Below are 21,473 nucleotides of genomic sequence, written 5' to 3'. Positions count from 1 at the left end.
AAAGGTGGATTGGAAGGAAGCTCATTCAAGCACTTGTAAACGATGAATGATTTTTATTGATACATACCAAGTAAAAGATCGATTTTGAGTGATTATTCATATGACATTGCGAAGATAGGAACAAATATATTTGTAATAGCCATTTGAGTGAGTTTGATGATTGGCATCATGACTTCAGTTTCAAATCATCTCAATTGGAAGTATTGTGTAAGCTGATATTCTAACTATAGTTTGTGAGTGATACAAAAGTTGAGACCATTTCTTCTGAATTAGGGTCGGAGGAAGGGTTTTTCGACCCATGAAAAATGATTGTCCTAATCTCGCTCACGAGGGAAGATGATGACTTCCTCGAAACAAAAAAAGATTTACTTTACCATGATAGCAGTTTTATAGATGTGCACACATGCAACAGTAATGACAAAAGGATGTTCAACTGAGTCAAGTAGCTAAAAGTTGCATTATGAGTTTTAGTCGGGTATATCAATGTGTAACTCGAAAGTATTGGAATGTGACATTTCAAGTGGTCTATCTCAACCCACGAACATTCCTAGAATCCATATCATATTCTTTTCGTTCAATTATGAGAATGGGTATTCAAACCTTCTAAGTCAAACCTGTTGAGTTATGCTTAGATTGACATTTGATCGGAAGTATGAAGAAGGCCTCCCCACATGCCAGCTTCCAATTTTTTTTAATTCAACCATGGTAGGATTAGAGATCGACCGAGCGCTCCACCGTTGTGGCAATTAAGTCGAAGGGGGTCGTCTACAAAGTAACCACACTAACTCTCCCTCTCACAGTTGTGGCAATAAATAAGGATATCCCACCGTTCAGTTTTTTCTTCTTTTTTACTCCCACAATTTAGGAAATCCTATAACTTGGGGACCAGCTCCCCAAGTTAAGCTCCGCTCCTCTCTGTCTGTCTTGTCTCTCTACAATTATTCAAACACTGTCTTACCTAACCAAACAGTTGTTCTTGTCGCCGCCATTGTTGCTCTGATACCTGTTTTTCATCAGAGCTATGGTGAGAGCTCCTTGTTGTGAAAAAGTAGGCCTCAAAAAGGGAAGGTGGTCAGCTGAAGAAGAGGTCATTTTTCACTTCTCTTCCCCATAAATCGTTCGAGTTTTGTCAAACGATAAACAAACCCGGTTTTGAATTGGTTCCCTCGAGCGTATTTTCAGCCAAAGATTTGTGTTTGAAAAGAAATTCTAGGACGGTGAGGTTTGAATCTCAAACGTTTTGATTGAGAGACATGACCCTGCTAACCGTGATTCGTGTTTTTCTTTGTATGTTATGAAGCTTTAATCGAGCTAGTCTTTTAACTATTCAAATTCCTAACCTGTCTTGCATCCAAAAATGAAAAACGGGACAAAGACAATGTAGGAATTACTCGAAAGCCAAATCTTGAATGATTTGTTTGTTGGTTTTTTCTCGACATGTTCTTGAGACATTTATGGTGTTATTCTAAAGGATTGTTAAGGTGTGGAAAGAGTTGTAGACTGAGATGGATTAACTACTTAAGGCGAGACTTGAAGAGAGGGAACATCACTGCAGATGAAGAACAAATGATTGTAATGATGCACAACGCTTTTGGCAATAGGTAATTTTTTTAATGATTTGTGATAATAGGTATGGTTGAGCTATGCTTATATTGGCAGATTTTGTATACTTTTTAACCATTTATGTTTTGCGTGAGAAATAATCAAGAAAATGATTTAAATCCTAATTTACTATTTAAACTTCAATTTGTGTTCGAACTTCGTTCAGAAAAAAATGTTTTAATAATTATAATTTTCTTCGTTTGATTTCCATGAAGAGTTGTGTAGAAGGATTGCAGTTTCGTTCAATTTTTAAAATTGTCTCATATACTAGATTAGAATCATTCTCAACGAAGTTTATAAAAAGTGACTTCATTTTTTCATCGGGTTCGGGTAGAGACTAAAGGTCTTGATCCATTGATCCGACAGAACCATCGTTAATTTCTTCACTTTAGTTTCAGTTCCAAATTCAAAATACCAACTATACCCACAAGAATGCTCTTAATTACATGATTTCTTCTTTATATAAATAGAATTCAAAATACCAACTATACCCACAAGAATGCTCTTAATTACATGATTTCTTCTTTATATAAATAGATATCAAATCGATCGAACAATCAGTTGTGACATTATTTTTATTACCATCATCGCCATCATTTTTATAATTATTTTTCTCGATTCGTCTCCCAACTAAGTTGTCAAATTGGTGGACCTCTTAGTATATCATTATAATTATTTTTCTCGATTCGTCTCCCAACTAAGTTGTCAAATTGGTGGACCTCTTAGTATATCATATCAATCAAATCCAACTTGGTTTTTCTTTTATTTACTTTTTCAGGTGGTCTTTAATAGCAGCACATATGCCAGGTCGAACAGACAATGAAATAAAAAACTACTGGAACTCTCATCTTAGTCGAAGAATCTACACTGTAACACGACCATCTGCTAAGTCTAAAAAACTACTGGAACTCTCATCTTAGTCGAAGAATCTACACTGTAACACGACCATCTGCTAAGTCTACTTCACCTATAACGGGCATCCTCGACATCTCTCCCACACCCAAACGAAGGAAAAACATGGCCGATCGAGCAAGTCGACAACAAACGAACGCAATCGAAGGGAAAACAATCCCTCCCCATATAGAGAACCGATCGAGCAAGTCGACAACAAACGAACGCAATCGAAGGGAAAACAATCCCTCCCCATATAGAGAAAGAGGAAAAAGAAGAAGGGTTGAGCTCAAAACATAGCAAAGAAGGAGAGGACTTGGGACCATATGATTGGCTAGATGGTGAAATAGAGAGACTCAATAATGATTTTGAATGGAATAAAAGCAATGAGAAAATGGCATTTGAAGATGATCTTCAAAATGGGGAGAGGTCTTCTTCTTCCTCCATGAACTCAGCTTTGGAAATGGATCAATGGCTCAACTTTGATTGGGAGCTTCACAAAATTTCTTCTTGGTTATGGGAAAGCGAGATTGATCGATGTATTTAGAGATAGGGTTTATTATCCTCGGAATTTCGAGAGTAATTATTAAAAAAGTACGAGTCTCGTAACGGTTTCAAAAAGAGAAGATCGAATTAAGAGAGATCAGGAGTTCTCGATATTTCATCGACCCAATACAATTCCGTGAGATCTTTCATTTCGTAGGTATATATTAGTGAAAAACGTCTTTATTATTACAAAGGAATGATATTTTGGATGATAACACAAATTCTTTCCAAAACCCTAAAAATTAAATAACTTTTCAGGGTGTTTGATGATATGAGTTGGGTCGAGTTTGGACATTTTAAAACCAAACTCAATTGTTCGGTGTAAATCTTTCAACTCAAACAACCCTTCTCAAATAATGAACCCAACCCAACTATAATTTTTTTAGGTTAGGTTGGTTCGATATTTTACAATATAATAAAAATAATTATGAAATTAAATTAAATATATGTATATATTTAAAAAACTAACCATAAATTCGAATATTCAATTTAAACCCATTTTATTTAATTTGAACTCAACCCAATTTAAATAATTTCATAATTCGCTTATTGAATTTTTTAAACGATCTTGATTACCGACAGAAACTAATGTATATACAAACATGTTACATATTACAATCAACAACATTAGAGAACTCAAAAAAAAAAAAAAAAAAAAAACAATTATTTATATGTTAAAAATTAGAATCAGAGGGTGAGGAGTTATCAGCTAAAGAAACTTTGCTGAGCCGGCTAGGCAGCAGCCGGACGCCATGGACGGGGGTTTTTCTTCTTCCTGTCCACCGCTTTTGAGCTCCATAAACTGCTCTATGAGCCAAAGCCTTCCCCACATTGGAGCTCGCGGCGGCGGCTTTTGAGCTCGGGTTCTTCTCTGGCCTTGTTGGTTGATTTCCGGTGGCGGCGGTGGCGGGCGTGGTGACGGCGGGATCAAAACCTCTCGAATCGGGTCGCTCGGAACTCATTAGTTTGAAATGAAGGGGATGAAGAACTGGTAGTTTGTAAAAATCCAATTTTTGTGGAATATATTTTGTTTTTGTTCTCTTCTTACAAGTTAAGGAACATGAGATTCCATAACATAAATCCCAAACCCAAACTTAATTCTATTTGTTTAATTTGGTTTGGAATATAATTTGATTGGTTTGGTGGAGTTGAAGAAGGTTGGAATTTTGTTTAGTGGGTCGTGTCCAATAAAAAAATTATTAAATTATACGTTCCGTCTTCAAAATTTTAAACTTACATAGATTAGTCGAGATCGTGTAGTCTATATAGTCTCAACCTTTCATATTTCTTTCTAATAAATCTTTACGTTAACCGATTAATACATTAATGCTTGAATAGTATATTAATTTCGTATTTTTTTTTATATAAATTATGCTACAAATTACTTTTAAGCAACGAAGAAGCCAATATAATTATTTATATATAGAGAAGTCCATTTAAGTAATAGAGTCGAGACTCACGAATTTGTCCAAACCAGACAAGAAATGAAAGAACAAGCAAAAATAGATTTTCCTTCGTTAACCAAACATGATTACACGCTGACAGACTATGTTGTAATAAGTTTTTTTGAATGTTAGGAAATATTATTGGATTTATTAATATGTTTTATATTTTTAATTATATTAAAAAATGGGAATAATTCATTCATTTATTTTTGTAATAAAATATTAAGAAATTTTTTTCACAATCCCAGTAAATTCTCTATCCGAAATTCATTAGTGAAAAAAAAAAAAAAATAAATGGATCATTATCGGTCTCGTGGACGTTAAAAATATGAACTTTTAGACACAAAAATGAAAGTTTATTATTGTATTAGACCCAACCCGTAACGTTGAAGTATTAAAGAAGGTCAACAAAGTTCGAGAAGCTTTGAATTAAAAAAAAAAAAAAAAAAAATCACCAAAGGTTAAACTTTTGATAGAAGCTTACAATAAGGTGTTGGAGAATCTTGTAGCTTTTAAGCAACCTTTGGTGGAAGTAATTCTGTAATTCAAATTCTCTGCGTGTTCTTCTCCACTTTCTTCTTTCTCTTTATTACCAATGTTTAAAACACATCCGCCATTGACGACCACGAATGAAGCTTTGATCGATCCATATGGGAAGGAGAAAAGCTATGGCGGTAACACATGAGGATCTTCACCCAAGTCGAAGGAGCTCTGAATTAGGCAGCAAAATGGGGACTTTTCTCATCATTTTAACCGTCCTTTGTGGCCTTTGTTGCTTCATTCTTTGCCTCGTTGCCGAGTCCACTCGTTCTCAGGTACGTATCTTACCGACCCTTTTGACGATTTTTGTGTTCGGTATGATCTTGTCAATAGAAATGTCTATTTAACCCTCGAGGCTGAAGAATAGGGTAAAAGAGTAAGAAGAGATTTCTCTTCGTTAGCTAAATTGAGCTAGAGATGAGAATATATTCTTTGTCTATAACAGCTAAAGTCCACTGCTACTAGATATTGTCCTCTTTGAACTTTCCCTTTCGAGCTTCCCCTCAAGGTATACCACTAGTTAATTTATGTCCCACATCGGTTGGAGGGGAGAATGCAACACCCTAAGGTGAAAATCTCTTCCTAGCAGACGCGTTTTAAAGAAGCCTTGAGGGGAAGTCCAAGAGGGAAAATCCAAAAAGGACAATATCCGTTAATATGAGCTTGAGCTGTTACATTGTCCCTGTCATTGTACACCGAGCCCACCTCGCCCCTACCTCACATATATGTATATCATTGGATTTATTAGAATGTTTTAGGTATATTAAAAAAATTAAAATTCTAATATTGCGAGAATAAAAATGAAATAGGTGACCGAATGGAGCATGTTTTTTAAAAAATTAAAATTCTAATATTGCGAGAATAAAAATGAAATAGGTGACCGAATGGAGCATGTTTTTTTAACAACCTAGGAGGAGCTAGGTTTAGATATGGGTTTGCATGTTTTTTCTGACCTTTTTCATAGGTGATATGGATGGGTAGAGACGAGAATAATAACAAGAAGGGAGAGAAGAGATGCTGGTACAGCGGCAGTGGGAAGACGCCGCTGGTGTGCACGGCGAGCGCGTTTCTTGGCATGGCGGTGATGATGGTGGTGCAACATTTGTACGTGTTGATTGCAGTGAGTAAGTCGCCGCCGCCTGCTCTCATTGCTTGGGACCCTTCTTTTGCCACTTCCAAATCTCTAACCTTTCAAGCTGCTTTCTTCTTCGTTTCAACATGGTAATCATCTACACCTCCATTATTTCTCTCCTTTATTCAAACCCAAGTTAAGCATATTCCTTCACCCCAACTTAATACTTTTCATATTCGAGCATATTACACAACCTAAGCCCACCAATAACAAATATTGTTCTTTTTAGATTTTCCCTTTCAGGGTTCTCCTCAAAGTTTTTAAAACACGTCTCTAGTGAGAGGTTTTCACACCCTTATAAAGAATGTTCCGTTCTTCCCTCAATCGATGTGGGATCTCACAAAAGTCCAAAAATGACAATATTTGCTCGTGATGAGCTTGGTGTTACAAATGGTATCAGAGGCAGACACCGAGCGATATGCCAGCAAAGATGCTGGGCCTCGAAGGAATTGGATTGAAGGAGTCCCAGATCGATTGGAGAAGGGAACGAGTGCCTGAAAAAACGGTGGGTCACGACAAAGAGTGGATTATGATATTCTTTATAAGGGTGTGAAACCTATTCCTATCCTACAGGTTTTTAAAATTTTGAGGGAAAGCCCGAAATAAAAAACCTAAAAAAGATAACATTTGCTAAGAGTGGACTTGCCTAGTTGAAACATTCGTTTGATGGCACTCTCATTTTCATATGGGGTGGTTTGTTTTTGGTTGGCAGGATAAGTTTCTCAGTGGGAGAAATTTTACTGTTGATTGGATTGAGCGTAGAATCAGGTCATCTCAAGGACTGGTGGAGTCCAAAAGAGAGTTGCTTGGTGATCAAAGAAGGTTTGTTCTCAGCAGCAGGAGTTTTTGAGCTGGCGACGGTGTTCCTCGCCGCCGGTCTATACATGACGGCGGTACGAGCACAGAGATTGTTTGAAGATCAAGTAAACGTGAGAAGAGAGGTGCTGGAAAGTTACCATATCCACAGTTCGCCGCCCCGGTCACCACCGCTGCAGCCGATGCCGCCAATTGCGAGAGAGGACCCTGTGATCAGACATAGCCATCATCCAGAGTCTCCCTTTTTGTTCCTGCTCCCATCTTCAGCTGCTTTCTGCAAACAGCTCTCTCGTTGATTATTATTATTATTTTTTTAAAGGAGATGGTCTTATGAATTTGTATAAAATAGGTTAAATTCTATTTTGATTCGGTTAGTTGTTAACTTTTGTTTATATATATTAATAAGCAATAATTTAACGTCAAATTTCAAGAAATTTTTGGTAGTGTTGATTAAAATTGTGATATGAGATAAGGTGTGAGATCTCACACCGGTAGGAGAACGAGCTATTCTTTACAAGTGTATAGAAACCTTTCCGTGGCAAATTCATTTAAAAAACCCTGAAGGGAAGCTCGAATATTTACAAGTGTATAGAAACCTTTCCGTGGCAAATTCATTTAAAAAACCCTGAAGGGAAGCTCGAATAGAGCAATATCTGTTAGTAGTGGACTTGGGCCATTGCAAATGATATCAGAGCCAGACATCGGGCGATGTGCCAGCGAGGAAGTTGTTCCCCGAAGGGAGTAGACACGAAGTGGTGTGCCAGTAAGGATGGCGATGTGCCAGCGAGGAAGTTGTTCCCCGAAGGGAGTAGACACGAAGTGGTGTGCCAGTAAGGATGATGGGCCTTGGAGGAGGTAGACAAGAGGTGGTGTGCCAGTAAGAACGCTGGTCCCCAAAAGAGATGAATTTGATAGGGGTCCCACATCAATTGGAGAAAGAAACGAGTGCCAATGAGGATGTTGGGCCCTGAAGGGGGGTTCCTTGAATTAAGTAGACACAAGGCGGTGTGCTAGTAAGGACACTGGTCCTCGAAGAAAGTGGATTTGGTAGGGGTCCCACATTGATTGGAGAAATGAATGAAGAGGATGCTGGGGCTTGAAGGAGGGTTCCCTGAACGAAGTAGACACGAGGCGGTGTACCAGTAAGGACACTGGTCCCCAAAGGGAGGTGGAATTGGTAGGGGTCTCACATTGATTGGAGAAAGTAACGAGTGTAAGCGAGGATGCTGGATCTTGAAGGGGAGTTCCCTGAACGAAGTAGGCACAAGGCAGTGTCCCAGTAAGGACACTGGTTCCCGAAGGAGGTGGATTTGGTAGGGGTCCCACATTGATTGAAGAAAGAAACGAGTGCGAGCGAGGACGTTGGGCCCTAAAGGGGGGTTCCCCGAAGGAAGTAGACACAAGGCATGTTCCAATAAGGACGCTGGGCCTCAAAAGGGGTGGATTTAGTAGGTGTCCCACATCGAATGGAGAAAGGAACGAGTGTCAGCGAGGACGTTAGAAAGTGATACCACACTCAATCTTCTGTATTCTTAAATGACGGCGAGACGTGTAAAAGAGATAACGCTATCAACCTTATAATCCCTTAATTAAGATTGGGAGGAAGGATAACATAATCTATTCTTATCGAGATTGTGTGTAGCAACTTGATCATATCATTATCCAACTAATTATCCCACAAAAAAAAAAACAAATAAATTGAGTGTTCTTTCAATCACATCTTTTCCTAAGCTCGTGTTCATTTCGAGACCCTAAAAAACACAATTTAAAAATTAAAAAAATGTTAAATTTAAAGTTGCCGCCAAATTCAAACGCCAAGAGATAGGCGGGCGTTGACCAATCAGACATCCAACGGCTCAGATGCAAAGCATTGACCATTAAGTCAACATCATGTCTGGTCTTTATTTTAGCCTATATTAATTAATCAAAAGTACATGTTTTATTTACCAACATTTTGAGTGCTTTTTTCTTCCTTTTAACTTAGCTTCTAAATAAATATTTATCCAAAATCATTTGATTTTTTTAATTAAAAAATAAATTATAAATATTATAAATATTTATTTTATTGAGTATTTTTTTTGTTTGTTAACTTACCACTCAAATGAAATTTAATCAGAATAGTTTAAAATCACGTTGATGATGTGAGCAACTCGAATAAAGTTTCAAGTTATAGGGTTGGATCATTCTTTTTTTAATTATTTAAAATAATCTTAATTATCCACTACGGACGACTAAAATTTCATAAAGTTCAAATATCAAACATTTATAAGTCACAATGCATTACTATCATAGTTACAATCGTTAAATATTCTTAATCTTTTCAATATTATGGTAGATTAGGATTGTAATCCTATTTTCGAGTTAATCGGGTTGACCTCAAAAAAAAATATCAACTCATGAACTAAATTCAATTTTTTTTTATTATTTTAACAATATTAAACCAAACCCAAAAAGGAAAAAACTTAAAATTTTCAGTTACTCAATAAAAAAAAAAAAGAAAAAAAAAAAGTCCAAGGGAACGACCAAAGGGAGTGGCGCCCTTTTTGTTCATTTGGGGGTACTTTTTGGCGGGGGAAGAAGCGTTTTTCAGGCAAGGGTATTTTCGGCATTAAAAAAAACAGCAGAGAGAGTAGCTAGGGTTTCTTCCGCCCCCGCGCTCTCTCTTTTGGTTGTATATATTTAAGATTGGATTTTCAGATCCCGCTTGCGGCCACTGCATTTGTGTCGGTTTGATTCCTATTTCATCCTCTCATCCCTTCCTCTCTAATTCTTTCCCTCTGCATTTTCCTTTCAATACTTCGCCTTCCCTCCGATCTCTGCCATTTTTTTCACTCTACTCTGATCTCTTTCTCCCCTTTCGTTTCCGCCATTGATTTTCCTTTCTGGGTTTGATCTGTTTCTCAGATCCCCCTTCTCGATCTCGCTTCCCCTGTTTCCTCTGTCTCTGATCGACTCTTTGCGAGATACCCATCGTTTGATTCTCTGATCTCTAATCGTTTCACTCACTACCCACTTCGAGTTTCGTGTTTTTGAAATCTGGGTTTTTCTTAGATCTCTCCAATACCAACGGATGATGATGGATCCAAGCGATAGAGTGAGTATTCGCCTCTGTTTTTGAGATTTTCCTTCCTTTTTCACTTCAGTTTCTGATCGGTGGTTACTAATGTTGTAGGTATCGGAATCGGAGGACATATCCAGCAAAAACTCCGGCGGGGTATCATCGGAGGAGAGTCAAGTGAACGAGCAGAACAAGAAGACCTGTGCTGACTGCGGCACTTCAAAAACCCCCTTATGGAGAGGCGGCCCAGCTGGTCCAAAGGTGATTTCATTGATCGATCTCAACTCTAATGGAGTTCATAAGCTATATCTCTCGATCCTTGTCTCAGATTTTTGTTTTTTCTGTCTGATTTCGAACAGTCTCTCTGCAATGCGTGTGGGATTAGAAGTAGGAAGAAGAGGAGAGCGATTTTGGGGTTAAGCAAAGGAGTTGTTGAGGATAAGAAGAACAAAAGGAGCAATAGTTGCAACAATATTAGCAATAGTAAGCTAAGAGATAGCTTGAAACAGAGGCTCATGGCTTTGGGGAGAGAGGTTTTGATGCAGAGATATAGCGTTGAGAGGCAGAGGAAGAAGCTGGGAGAGGAAGAACAAGCTGCTGTGTTGTTAATGGCGCTCTCATATGGGTCTGTTTTCGCTTGAAAACAGCCATTAACGAAGATCAGAAAGAGCAATAAAGAAGAAACCAAAATCTAACCTAGAAGAAGAAGTATATTGAGTGAAATTCTGTTAGTTCTTTATTATTCCTATAGATCTCTCCTAACCTAGAAGAAGAAGTATATTGAGTGAAATTCTGTTAGTTCTTTATTATTCCTATAGATCTCTCTATCTTTTTTGTTGTATTAACTAACCATTGTTTTTTGGATGTTGGAGAGTATTATGAGTACTGTAGTGTTGTGGTGAAGAGTTTGATAATGAATTTTGTTGAGCATTGTCATTGCTGATTCTTGTCTCTTGATGATCATTGATATTAATGATGATGATGAAGAATAAAACTCCGTTTGAACTTGTTAATTGGAGATTTTTGTTCTTATTTATGGGGTATTTTTATATGATAGGTTGGATCTTGAATGCAATCCAAACAAAAAGTAACATGGAAAAAGGGTTCACGGTAAAAGAACCGAGTTAATGAAAAAAGATGCAATGGAATGGAATAGTTTGTTTTCCTCGCCAACTCATGTGGGATCTTATAATCCACCCCCTTGGAGGCCCAACGTTCACACTATCTAGTATCTGCCTCTAATATCATTTGTAGCAAACTCAAACTCGTTTCCCTCCCCAACTAATGTGGGATCTCACAATCCACCCCCTTGGAGGCCCAACGTTCACACTATCTAGTATCTGCCTTTAATATCATTTGTAACAAACTCAAACCTATTGCTAGTGATATTGTATGCTTTAGTTTCATTCCTCTCAATAACCAATGTGAGATCTCACAATCTACCCCTTTGGGAGCTTGTTAGAGTTCAAACTCACCGTCAGCAGATATTGTCTGCTTTAACTCGTTACTTGAAGACGTCAGCCTCACGATTTTTAGAATGCATATGATAGAGAGAGTTCTCCATGTCCTTATAAGAAACGCCCCGTTCCCCCCTCCAACTAACGTGGGATCTCACAAGAAATCGAGTGAATTCTAATATTATTAAATGGTTGAAATAATGAGTGAAATGGAATTTTAACTTTATAAATTATGTAAAGAGGATATAAATGTTGTGTCATTCTAGTATTATGGTTGATTGTTTTTTCCATTAAACTTAATTACTTATTTACTTTAATTTTTAATTTATAGGGTAATTTTGGAATTGCCTTCTGAGTATTAATATATATAAATTTTATTTCTCAAAATAGTTAATATGTTTTACTATAAATAAATTTTTGTTAAAAATATAGCATTAGAAACATTTTATTTATTTATTTATTTTAAATATGACGTATTTTACAAGATGAAGAAAATATTGTAAACAATGAAAATAAAAATTAATAGCAAAAAAGAGAAATTTATAAAATAAATAAACAATTTTGAGAAAAAGAAAATAGTTAATAAATAAAATAATTGTTATCCGGAGATGCATGGGGTGGAGAAGAAGGAAATGGATTTTCCGCATCCAATCATTTTTCTCCAAATAAATTTATCATTTGGATAACTGTCCTTTTCATTATTTCTATATTTTTATATTAAATATAATTTTTTTAAAAAAAAGTAACTTCCATTTACCACGGTGAAANAAAAAAAAAAAAAAAAAAAAAAAAAAAAAAAAAAAAAAAAAAAAAAAAAAAAAAAAAAAAAAAAAACAATTATTTATATGTTAAAAATTAGAATCAGAGGGTGAGGAGTTATCAGCTAAAGAAACTTTGCTGAGCCGGCTAGGCAGCAGCCGGACGCCATGGACGGGGGTTTTTCTTCTTCCTGTCCACCGCTTTTGAGCTCCATAAACTGCTCTATGAGCCAAAGCCTTCCCCACATTGGAGCTCGCGGCGGCGGCTTTTGAGCTCGGGTTCTTCTCTGGCCTTGTTGGTTGATTTCCGGTGGCGGCGGTGGCGGGCGTGGTGACGGCGGGATCAAAACCTCTCGAATCGGGTCGCTCGGAACTCATTAGTTTGAAATGAAGGGGATGAAGAACTGGTAGTTTGTAAAAATCCAATTTTTGTGGAATATATTTTGTTTTTGTTCTCTTCTTACAAGTTAAGGAACATGAGATTCCATAACATAAATCCCAAACCCAAACTTAATTCTATTTGTTTAATTTGGTTTGGAATATAATTTGATTGGTTTGGTGGAGTTGAAGAAGGTTGGAATTTTGTTTAGTGGGTCGTGTCCAATAAAAAAATTATTAAATTATACGTTCCGTCTTCAAAATTTTAAACTCACATAGATTAGTCGTCGAGATCGTGTAGTCTATATAGTCTCAACCTTTCATATTTCTTTCTAATAAATCTTTACGTTAACCGATTAATACGTTAATGCTTGAATAGTATATTAATTTCGTATTTTTTTTATATAAATTATGCTACAAATTACTTTTAAGCAACGAAGAATCCAATATAATTATTTATATATAGAGAAGTCCATTTAAGTAATAGGGTCGAGACTCACGAATTTGTCCAAACCAGACAAGAAATGAAAGAACAAACGAAAATAGATTAATATGTTGTAATAAGTTTTTTGAAGTTATATATATATATATATTTGTTAGGAAATATTATTGGATTTATTAATATGTTTTATATTTTTAATTATATTAAAAAATGGGAATAATTAATTCATTTATTTTTGTAATAAAATATTAAGAAATTTTTTTCACAATCCCAGTAAATTCTCTATCTGAAATTCATTAGTGAAAATAAATAAATGGATCATTATCGGTCTCGGGGACGTTAAAAATATGAACTTTTAGACACAAAAATGAAAGTTTATTATTGTATTAGACCCAACCCGTAACGTTGAAGTATTANAAAAAAAAAAAAAAAAATCACCAAAGGTTAAACTTTTGATAGAAGCTTACAATAAGGTGTTAGAGAATCTTGTAGCTTTTAAGCAACCTTTGGTGGAAGTAATTCTGTAATTCAAATTCTCTGCGTGTTCTTCTCCACTTTCTTCTTTCTCTTTATTACCAATGTTTAAAACACATCCGCCATTGACGACCACGAATGAAGCTTTGATCGATCCATATGGGAAGGAGAAAAGCTATGGCGGTAACACATGAGGATCTTCACCCAAGTCGAAGGAGCTCTGAATTAGGCAGCAAAATGGGGACTTTTCTCATCATTTTAACCGTCCTTTGTGGCCTTTGTTGCTTCATTCTTTGCCTCGTTGCCGAGTCCACTCGTTCTCAGGTACGTATCTCACCGACCCTTTTGACGATTTTTGTGTTCGGTATGATCTTGTCAATAGAAATGTCTATTTAACCCTCGAGGCTGAAGAATAGGGTAAAAGAGTAAGAAGAGATTTCTCTTCGTTAGCTAAATTGAGCTAGAGATGAGAATATATTCTTTGTCTATAACAGCCAAAGTCCACTGTTACTAGATATTGTCCTCTTTGGACTTTCCCTTTCGAGCTTCCCCTCAAGGTATACCACTAGCTAATTTATGTCCCACATCGGTTGGAGGGGAGAATGCAACACCCTAAGGTGAAAATCTCTTCCTAGCAGACGCGTTTTAAAGAAGCCTTGAGGGGAAGTTCAAGAGGGAAAATCCAAAAAGGACAATATTCGTTAACATGAGCTTGAGCTGTTACATTGTCCCTGTCATTGCACACCGAGCCCACCTCGTCCCTACCTCACATATATGTATATCATTGGATTTATTAGAATGTTTTAGGTATATTAAAAAAATTAAAATTCTAATATTGCGAGAATAAAAATGAAATAGGTGACCGAATGGAGCATGTTTTTTTAACAACCTAGGAGGAGCTAGGTTTAGATATGGGTTTGCATGTTTTTTCTGACCTTTTTCATAGGTGATATGGATGGGTAGAGACGAGAATAATAACAAGAAGGGAGAGAAGAGATGCTGGTACAGCGGCAGTGGGAAGACGCCGCTGGTGTGCACGGCGAGCGCGTTTCTTGGCATGGCGGTGATGATGGTGGTGCAACATTTGTACGTGTTGATTGCAGTGAGTAAGTCGCCGCCGCCTGCTCTCATTGCTTGGGACCCTTCTTTTGCCACTTCCAAATCTCTAACCTTTCAAGCTGCTTTCTTCTTCGTTTCAACATGGTAATCATCTACACCTCCATTATTTCTCTCCTTTATTCAAACCCAAGTTAAGCATATTCCTTCACCCCAACTTAATACTTTTCATATTCGAGCATATTACACAACCTAAGCCCACCAATAACAAATATTGTTCTTTTTAGATTTTCCCTTTCAGGGTTCTCCTCAAAGTTTTTAAAACACGTCTCTAGTGAGAGGTTTTCACACCCTTATAAAGAATGTTCCGTTCTTCCCTCAATCAATGTGGGATCTCACAAAAGTCCAAAAATGACAATATTTGCTCGTGATGAGCTTGGTGTTACAAATGGTATCAGAGGCAGACACCGAGCGATATGCCAGCAAAGATGCTGGGCCTCGAAGGAATTGGATTGAAGGAGTCCCAGATCGATTGGAGAAGGGAACGAGTGCCTGAAAAAACGGTGGGTCACGACAAAGAGTGGATTATGATATTCTTTATAAGGGTGTGAAACCTATTCCTATCCTACAGGTTTTTAAAATTTTGAGGGAAAGCCCGAAATAAAAAACCTAAAAAAGATAACATTTGCTAAGAGTGGACTTGCCTAGTTGAAACATTCGTTTGATGGCACTCTCATTTTCATATGGGGTGGTTTGTTTTTGGTTGGCAGGATAAGTTTCTCAGTGGGAGAAATTTTACTGTTGATTGGATTGAGCGTAGAATCAGGTCATCTCAAGGACTGGTGGAGTCCAAAAGAGAGTTGCTTGGTGATCAAAGAAGGTTTGTTCTCAGCAGCAGGAGTTTTTGAGCTGGCGACGGTGTTCCTCGCCGCCGGTCTATACATGACGGCGGTACGAGCACAGAGATTGTTTGAAGATCAAGTAAACGTGAGAAGAGAGGTGCTGGAAAGTTACCATATCCACAGTTCGCCGCCCCGGTCACCACCGCTGCAGCCGATGCCGCCAATTGCGAGAGAGGACCCTGTGATCAGACATAGCCATCATCCAGAGTCTCCCTTTTTGTTCCTGCTCCCATCTTCAGCTGCTTTCTGCAAACAGCTCTCTCGTTGATTATTATTATTATTTTTTTAAAGGAGATGGTCTTATGAATTTGTATAAAATAGGTTAAATTCTATTTTGATTCGGTTAGTTGTTAACTTTTGTTTATATATATTAATAAGCAATAATTTAACGTCAAATTTCAAGAAATTTTTGGTAGTGTTGATTAAAATTGTGATATGAGATAAGGTGTGAGATCTCACACCGGTAGGAGAACGAGCTATTCTTTACAAGTGTATAGAAACCTTTCCGTGGCAAATTCATTTAAAAAACCCTGAAGGGAAGCTCGAATAGAGCAATATCTGTTAGTAGTGGACTTGGGCCATTGCAAATGATATCAGAGCCAGACATCGGGCGATGTGCCAGCGAGGAAGTTGTTCCCCGAAGGGAGTAGACACGAAGTGGTGTGCCAGTAAGGATGATGGGCCTTGGAGGAGGTAGACAAGAGGTGGTGTGCCAGTAAGAACGCTGGTCCCCAAAAGAGATGAATTTGATAGGGGTCCCACATCAATTGGAGAAAGAAACGAGTGCCAATGAGGATGTTGGGCCCTGAAGGGGGGTTCCTTGAATTAAGTAGACACAAGGCGGTGTGCTAGTAAGGACACTGGTCCTCGAAGAAAGTGGATTTGGTAGGGGTCCCACATTGATTGGAGAAATGAATGAAGAGGATGCTGGGGCTTGAAGGAGGGTTCCCTGAACGAAGTAGACACGAGGCGGTGTACCAGTAAGGACACTGGTCCCCAAAGGGAGGTGGAATTGGTAGGGGTCTCACATTGATTGGAGAAAGTAACGAGTGTAAGCGAGGATGCTGGATCTTGAAGGGGAGTTCCCTGAACGAAGTAGGCACAAGGCAGTGTCCCAGTAAGGACACTGGTTCCCGAAGGAGGTGGATTTGGTAGGGGTCCCACATTGATTGAAGAAAGAAACGAGTGCGAGCGAGGACGTTGGGCCCTAAAGGGGGGTTCCCCGAAGGAAGTAGACACAAGGCATGTTCCAATAAGGACGCTGGGCCTCAAAAGGGGTGGATTTAGTAGGTGTCCCACATCGAATGGAGAAAGGAACGAGTGTCAGCGAGGACGTTAGAAAGTGATACCACACTCAATCTTCTGTATTCTTAAATGACGGCGAGACGTGTAAAAGAGATAACGCTATCAACCTTATAATCCCTTAATTAAGATTGGGAGGAAGGATAACATAATCTATTCTTATCGAGATTGTGTGTAGCAACTTGATCATATCATTATCCAACTAATTATCCCACAAAAAAAAAAACAAATAAATTGAGTGTTCTTTCAATCACATCTTTTCCTAAGCTCGTGTTCATTTCGAGACCCTAAAAAACACAATTTAAAAATTAAAAAAATGTTAAATTTAAAGTTGCCGCCAAATTCAAACGCCAAGAGATAGGCGGGCGTTGACCAATCAGACATCCAACGGCTCAGATGCAAAGCATTGACCATTAAGTCAACATCATGTCTGGTCTTTATTTTAGCCTATATTAATTAATCAAAAGTACATGTTTTATTTACCAACATTTTGAGTGCTTTTTTCTTCCTTTTAACTTAGCTTCTAAATAAATATTTATCCAAAATCATTTGATTTTTTTAATTAAAAAATAAATTATAAATATTATAAATATTTATTTTATTGAGTATTTTTTTTGTTTGTTAACTTACCACTCAAATGAAATTTAATCAGAATAGTTTAAAATCACGTTGATGATGTGAGCAACTCGAATAAAGTTTCAAGTTATAGGGTTGGATCATTCTTTTTTTAATTATTTAAAATAATCTTAATTATCCACTACGGACGACTAAAATTTCATAAAGTTCAAATATCAAACATTTATAAGTCACAATGCATTACTATCATAGTTACAATCGTTAAATATTCTTAATCTTTTCAATATTATGGTAGATTAGGATTGTAATCCTATTTTCGAGTTAATCGGGTTGACCTCAAAAAAAAATATCAACTCATGAACTAAATTCAATTTTTTTTTATTATTTTAACAATATTAAACCAAACCCAAAAAGGAAAAAACTTAAAATTTTCAGTTACTCAATAAAAAAAAAAAAGAAAAAAAAAAAGTCCAAGGGAACGACCAAAGGGAGTGGCGCCCTTTTTGTTCATTTGGGGGTACTTTTTGGCGGGGGAAGAAGCGTTTTTCAGGCAAGGGTATTTTCGGCATTAAAAAAAACAGCAGAGAGAGTAGCTAGGGTTTCTTCCGCCCCCGCGCTCTCTCTTTTGGTTGTATATATTTAAGATTGGATTTTCAGATCCCGCTTGCGGCCACTGCATTTGTGTCGGTTTGATTCCTATTTCATCCTCTCATCCCTTCCTCTCTAATTCTTTCCCTCTGCATTTTCCTTTCAATACTTCGCCTTCCCTCCGATCTCTGCCATTTTTTTCACTCTACTCTGATCTCTTTCTCCCCTTTCGTTTCCGCCATTGATTTTCCTTTCTGGGTTTGATCTGTTTCTCAGATCCCCCTTCTCGATCTCGCTTCCCCTGTTTCCTCTGTCTCTGATCGACTCTTTGCGAGATACCCATCGTTTGATTCTCTGATCTCTAATCGTTTCACTCACTACCCACTTCGAGTTTCGTGTTTTTGAAATCTGGGTTTTTCTTAGATCTCTCCAATACCAACGGATGATGATGGATCCAAGCGATAGAGTGAGTATTCGCCTCTGTTTTTGAGATTTTCCTTCCTTTTTCACTTCAGTTTCTGATCGGTGGTTACTAATGTTGTAGGTATCGGAATCGGAGGACATATCCAGCAAAAACTCCGGCGGGGTATCATCGGAGGAGAGTCAAGTGAACGAGCAGAACAAGAAGACCTGTGCTGACTGCGGCACTTCAAAAACCCCCTTATGGAGAGGCGGCCCAGCTGGTCCAAAGGTGATTTCATTGATCGATCTCAACTCTAATGGAGTTCATAAGCTATATCTCTCGATCCTTGTCTCAGATTTTTGTTTTTTCTGTCTGATTTCGAACAGTCTCTCTGCAATGCGTGTGGGATTAGAAGTAGGAAGAAGAGGAGAGCGATTTTGGGGTTAAGCAAAGGAGTTGTTGAGGATAAGAAGAACAAAAGGAGCAATAGTTGCAACAATATTAGCAATAGTAAGCTAAGAGATAGCTTGAAACAGAGGCTCATGGCTTTGGGGAGAGAGGTTTTGATGCAGAGATATAGCGTTGAGAGGCAGAGGAAGAAGCTGGGAGAGGAAGAACAAGCTGCTGTGTTGTTAATGGCGCTCTCATATGGGTCTGTTTTCGCTTGAAAACAGCCATTAACGAAGATCAGAAAGAGCAATAAAGAAGAAACCAAAATCTAACCTAGAAGAAGAAGTATATTGAGTGAAATTCTGTTAGTTCTTTATTATTCCTATAGATCTCTCTATCTTTTTTGTTGTATTAACTAACCATTGTTTTTTGGATGTTGGAGAGTATTATGAGTAATGTAGTGTTGTGGTGAAGAGTTTGATAATGAATTTTGTTGAGCATTGTCATTGCTGATTCTTGTCTCTTGATGATCATTGATATTAATGATGATGATGAAGAATAAAACTCTGTTTGAATTTGTTAATTGGAGATTTTTGTTCTTATTTATGGGGTATTTTTATATGATAGGTTGGATCTTGAATGCAATCCAAACAAAAAGTAACATGGAAAAAGGGTTCCGGTAAAAGAACCGAGTTAATGAAAAAAAGATGCGATGGAATGGAATAGTTTGTTTTCCTCGCCAACTCATGCGGGATCTTATAATCTAGCCCCTTGGAGGTCTCGTTTCCCTCACCAACACTAACGTGTGATCTCACAATCTACCCCTTTGGAAGCCCAACGTTCACACTATCTAGTATCTGACTGTAATATCATTTGTAGCAAACTCAAACTCGTTTCCCTCACCAACTAATGTGGGATCTCACAATCCACCCCTTTGGAGGCCCAACGTTCACACTATCTAGTATCTGACTCTAATATCATTTGTAGCAAACTCAAACTCGTTTCCCTCACCAACTAATGTGGGATCTTACAATCCACCCCTTGGAGGCCCAACGTTCACACTATCTAGTATCTGCCTTTAATATCATTTGTAACAAACTCAAACCTATTGCTAGTGATATTGTATGCTTTAGTTTCATTCCTCTCAATAACCAATGTGAGATCTCACAATCTACCCCATTGGGAGCTTGTTAGAGTTCAAACTCACCGTCAGCAGATATTGTCTGCTTTAGCTCGTTACTTAAAGACGTCAGCCTCACGATTTTTAGAATGCATATGATAGAGAGAGTTCTCTATGTCTTTATAAGAAACACCTCGTTCCCCCCTCCAACCAACGTGGGATCTCACAAGAAATCGAGTGGATTCTAATATTATTAAATGGTTGAAATAATGAGTGAAATGGAATTTTAAAGAGGATATAAATGTTGTGTCATTCTAGTATTATGGGTGATTGTTTTTTTTAAAAAAATTATACATATGTATAAATTTTATTTTTTCCATTAAACTTAATTACTTATTTACTTTAATTTTTAATTTATAGGGTAATTTTGGAATTGCCTTCTGAGTATTAACATATATATAAATTTTATTTCTCAAAATAGTTAATATGTTTTACTATAAATAAATTTTTGTTAAAAATATAGCATTAGAAACATTTTATTTATTTATTTTAAATTTGACGTATTTTACAAGATGAAGAAAATATTGTAAACAATGAAAATAAAAATTAATAGCAAAAAACAGAAATTTATAAAATAAATAAACAATTTTGAGAAAAAGAAAATAGTTAATAAATAAAATAATTGTTATCCGGAGATGCATGGGGTGGAGAAGAAGGAAATGGATTTTCTGCATCCAATCATTTTTCTCCAAATAAATTTATCATTTGGATAACTGTCCTTTTCATTATTTCTATATTTTTATATTAAATATAATTTTTTTAAAAAAAAGTAACTTCCATTTACCACGGTGAAAAAAGTCATGGGTCATTTAAAAGAACNTTTTTTTTTTTTTTTTTTTTTAGTCTAAGGGTATTACTCAAAGTCATTAAGCTGCCTTATAGACCTAGAAGACTGCTGTGGTAACTCGGGAATGGAGCTGGTTAGGGTTGTGTGACTTGATAGTTTAGTTGGATTACCCTGCACGACAGATTTGTCCTAAAGGGGGGCGTGGATCACACGAGTAGTAATTAGTTCCACAGTACTTTTAAATGGAAATCCATTGGAGACTACATACGAGGTAGACTTGCTAAATTTTATATCTATCCAGTAACTCCTCTATACATTTTGCCGATTGGTCCATTGCTTTCATTGTAACTTCTTGCCACTCATTTAATTTAATCCCACTTTTTTTTTGTGCTATCGAGTCCTGTAAGCAACAAATAATACGTAAGTGCAAAAAAGAGTTAGGTAGTGTCAAAAATGATAATAAAGGCGTTATGAAATGCATCTTTCTATTCATACAGCAAACAACAACTTAGATGAACTAGCTAAATCAACTCTATGTTTGTTCTTAATCGTTTAGTACCGACTCATCGATGAGTTACTAACCAATAATCTAAATTGGTACACTTATCGAGTTTAAGAGTATAAATTAGCTCCCTCCCTCGGACGTGCCAATTTAGGGCTCTAAAATTATTCAAATAAAAGGAGCTTCATTTTGAAAAAAAGATTCCAAAAGATTTAAACCTTTTGTTTTCCAAATTTAAAAAAAAAATG

At 37.0% G+C, this 21,473-nt stretch overlaps 4 protein-coding genes across 6 annotated transcripts; all 4 read left to right on the top strand.

The window, feature by feature from the left end:
- Window positions 1-4,958: 4,958 nt before the first annotated feature.
- Window positions 4,959-7,396, top strand: LOC111474298. The gene is made up of 3 exons (XM_023119445.1): window positions 4,959-5,299; window positions 5,989-6,245; window positions 6,869-7,396. Exons 1-3 carry the CDS (start codon window positions 5,135-5,137, stop codon window positions 7,266-7,268), a joined length of 822 nt encoding a protein of 273 aa, XP_022975213.1. The 5' UTR covers window positions 4,959-5,134; the 3' UTR covers window positions 7,269-7,396.
- A 2,238-nt stretch (window positions 7,397-9,634) lies between these two features.
- On the top strand, window positions 9,635-10,971 carry LOC111474299 (GATA transcription factor 15-like). 3 transcript variants are annotated; one of them, XM_023119449.1, is made up of 4 exons: window positions 9,635-10,066; window positions 10,145-10,291; window positions 10,390-10,738; window positions 10,803-10,971. In XM_023119449.1, exons 1-3 carry the CDS (start codon window positions 10,043-10,045, stop codon window positions 10,669-10,671), a joined length of 453 nt encoding a protein of 150 aa, XP_022975217.1. In that variant the 5' UTR covers window positions 9,635-10,042; the 3' UTR covers window positions 10,672-10,738; window positions 10,803-10,971. The 3 variants fall into 3 exon arrangements, with proteins under 3 accessions (XP_022975217.1, XP_022975216.1, XP_022975215.1); XM_023119448.1 differs by having other exon boundaries at window positions 9,636-10,066; window positions 10,800-10,971; XM_023119447.1 differs by having other exon boundaries at window positions 9,636-10,066; window positions 10,390-10,781; window positions 10,849-10,971.
- Window positions 10,972-13,553: 2,582 nt separating this feature from the next.
- LOC111474297 lies at window positions 13,554-15,893 on the top strand. The gene is made up of 3 exons (XM_023119444.1): window positions 13,554-13,863; window positions 14,486-14,742; window positions 15,366-15,893. Exons 1-3 carry the CDS (start codon window positions 13,699-13,701, stop codon window positions 15,763-15,765), a joined length of 822 nt encoding a protein of 273 aa, XP_022975212.1. The 5' UTR covers window positions 13,554-13,698; the 3' UTR covers window positions 15,766-15,893.
- Window positions 15,894-18,000: 2,107 nt separating this feature from the next.
- Window positions 18,001-19,270, top strand: LOC111474302 (GATA transcription factor 15-like). Its single transcript, XM_023119451.1, has 3 exons — window positions 18,001-18,429; window positions 18,508-18,654; window positions 18,753-19,270. Exons 1-3 carry the CDS (start codon window positions 18,406-18,408, stop codon window positions 19,032-19,034), a joined length of 453 nt encoding a protein of 150 aa, XP_022975219.1. The 5' UTR covers window positions 18,001-18,405; the 3' UTR covers window positions 19,035-19,270.
- Window positions 19,271-21,473: the final 2,203 nt, after the last annotated feature.

This window comes from Cucurbita maxima, unplaced genomic scaffold, assembly GCF_002738345.1.
Source record: "Cucurbita maxima cultivar Rimu unplaced genomic scaffold, Cmax_1.0 Cma_Scf00286, whole genome shotgun sequence".
NCBI classification, from domain to species: Eukaryota; Viridiplantae; Streptophyta; class Magnoliopsida; order Cucurbitales; family Cucurbitaceae; genus Cucurbita; species Cucurbita maxima.
This window is presented reverse-complemented; position numbering and strand designations above follow the sequence as displayed.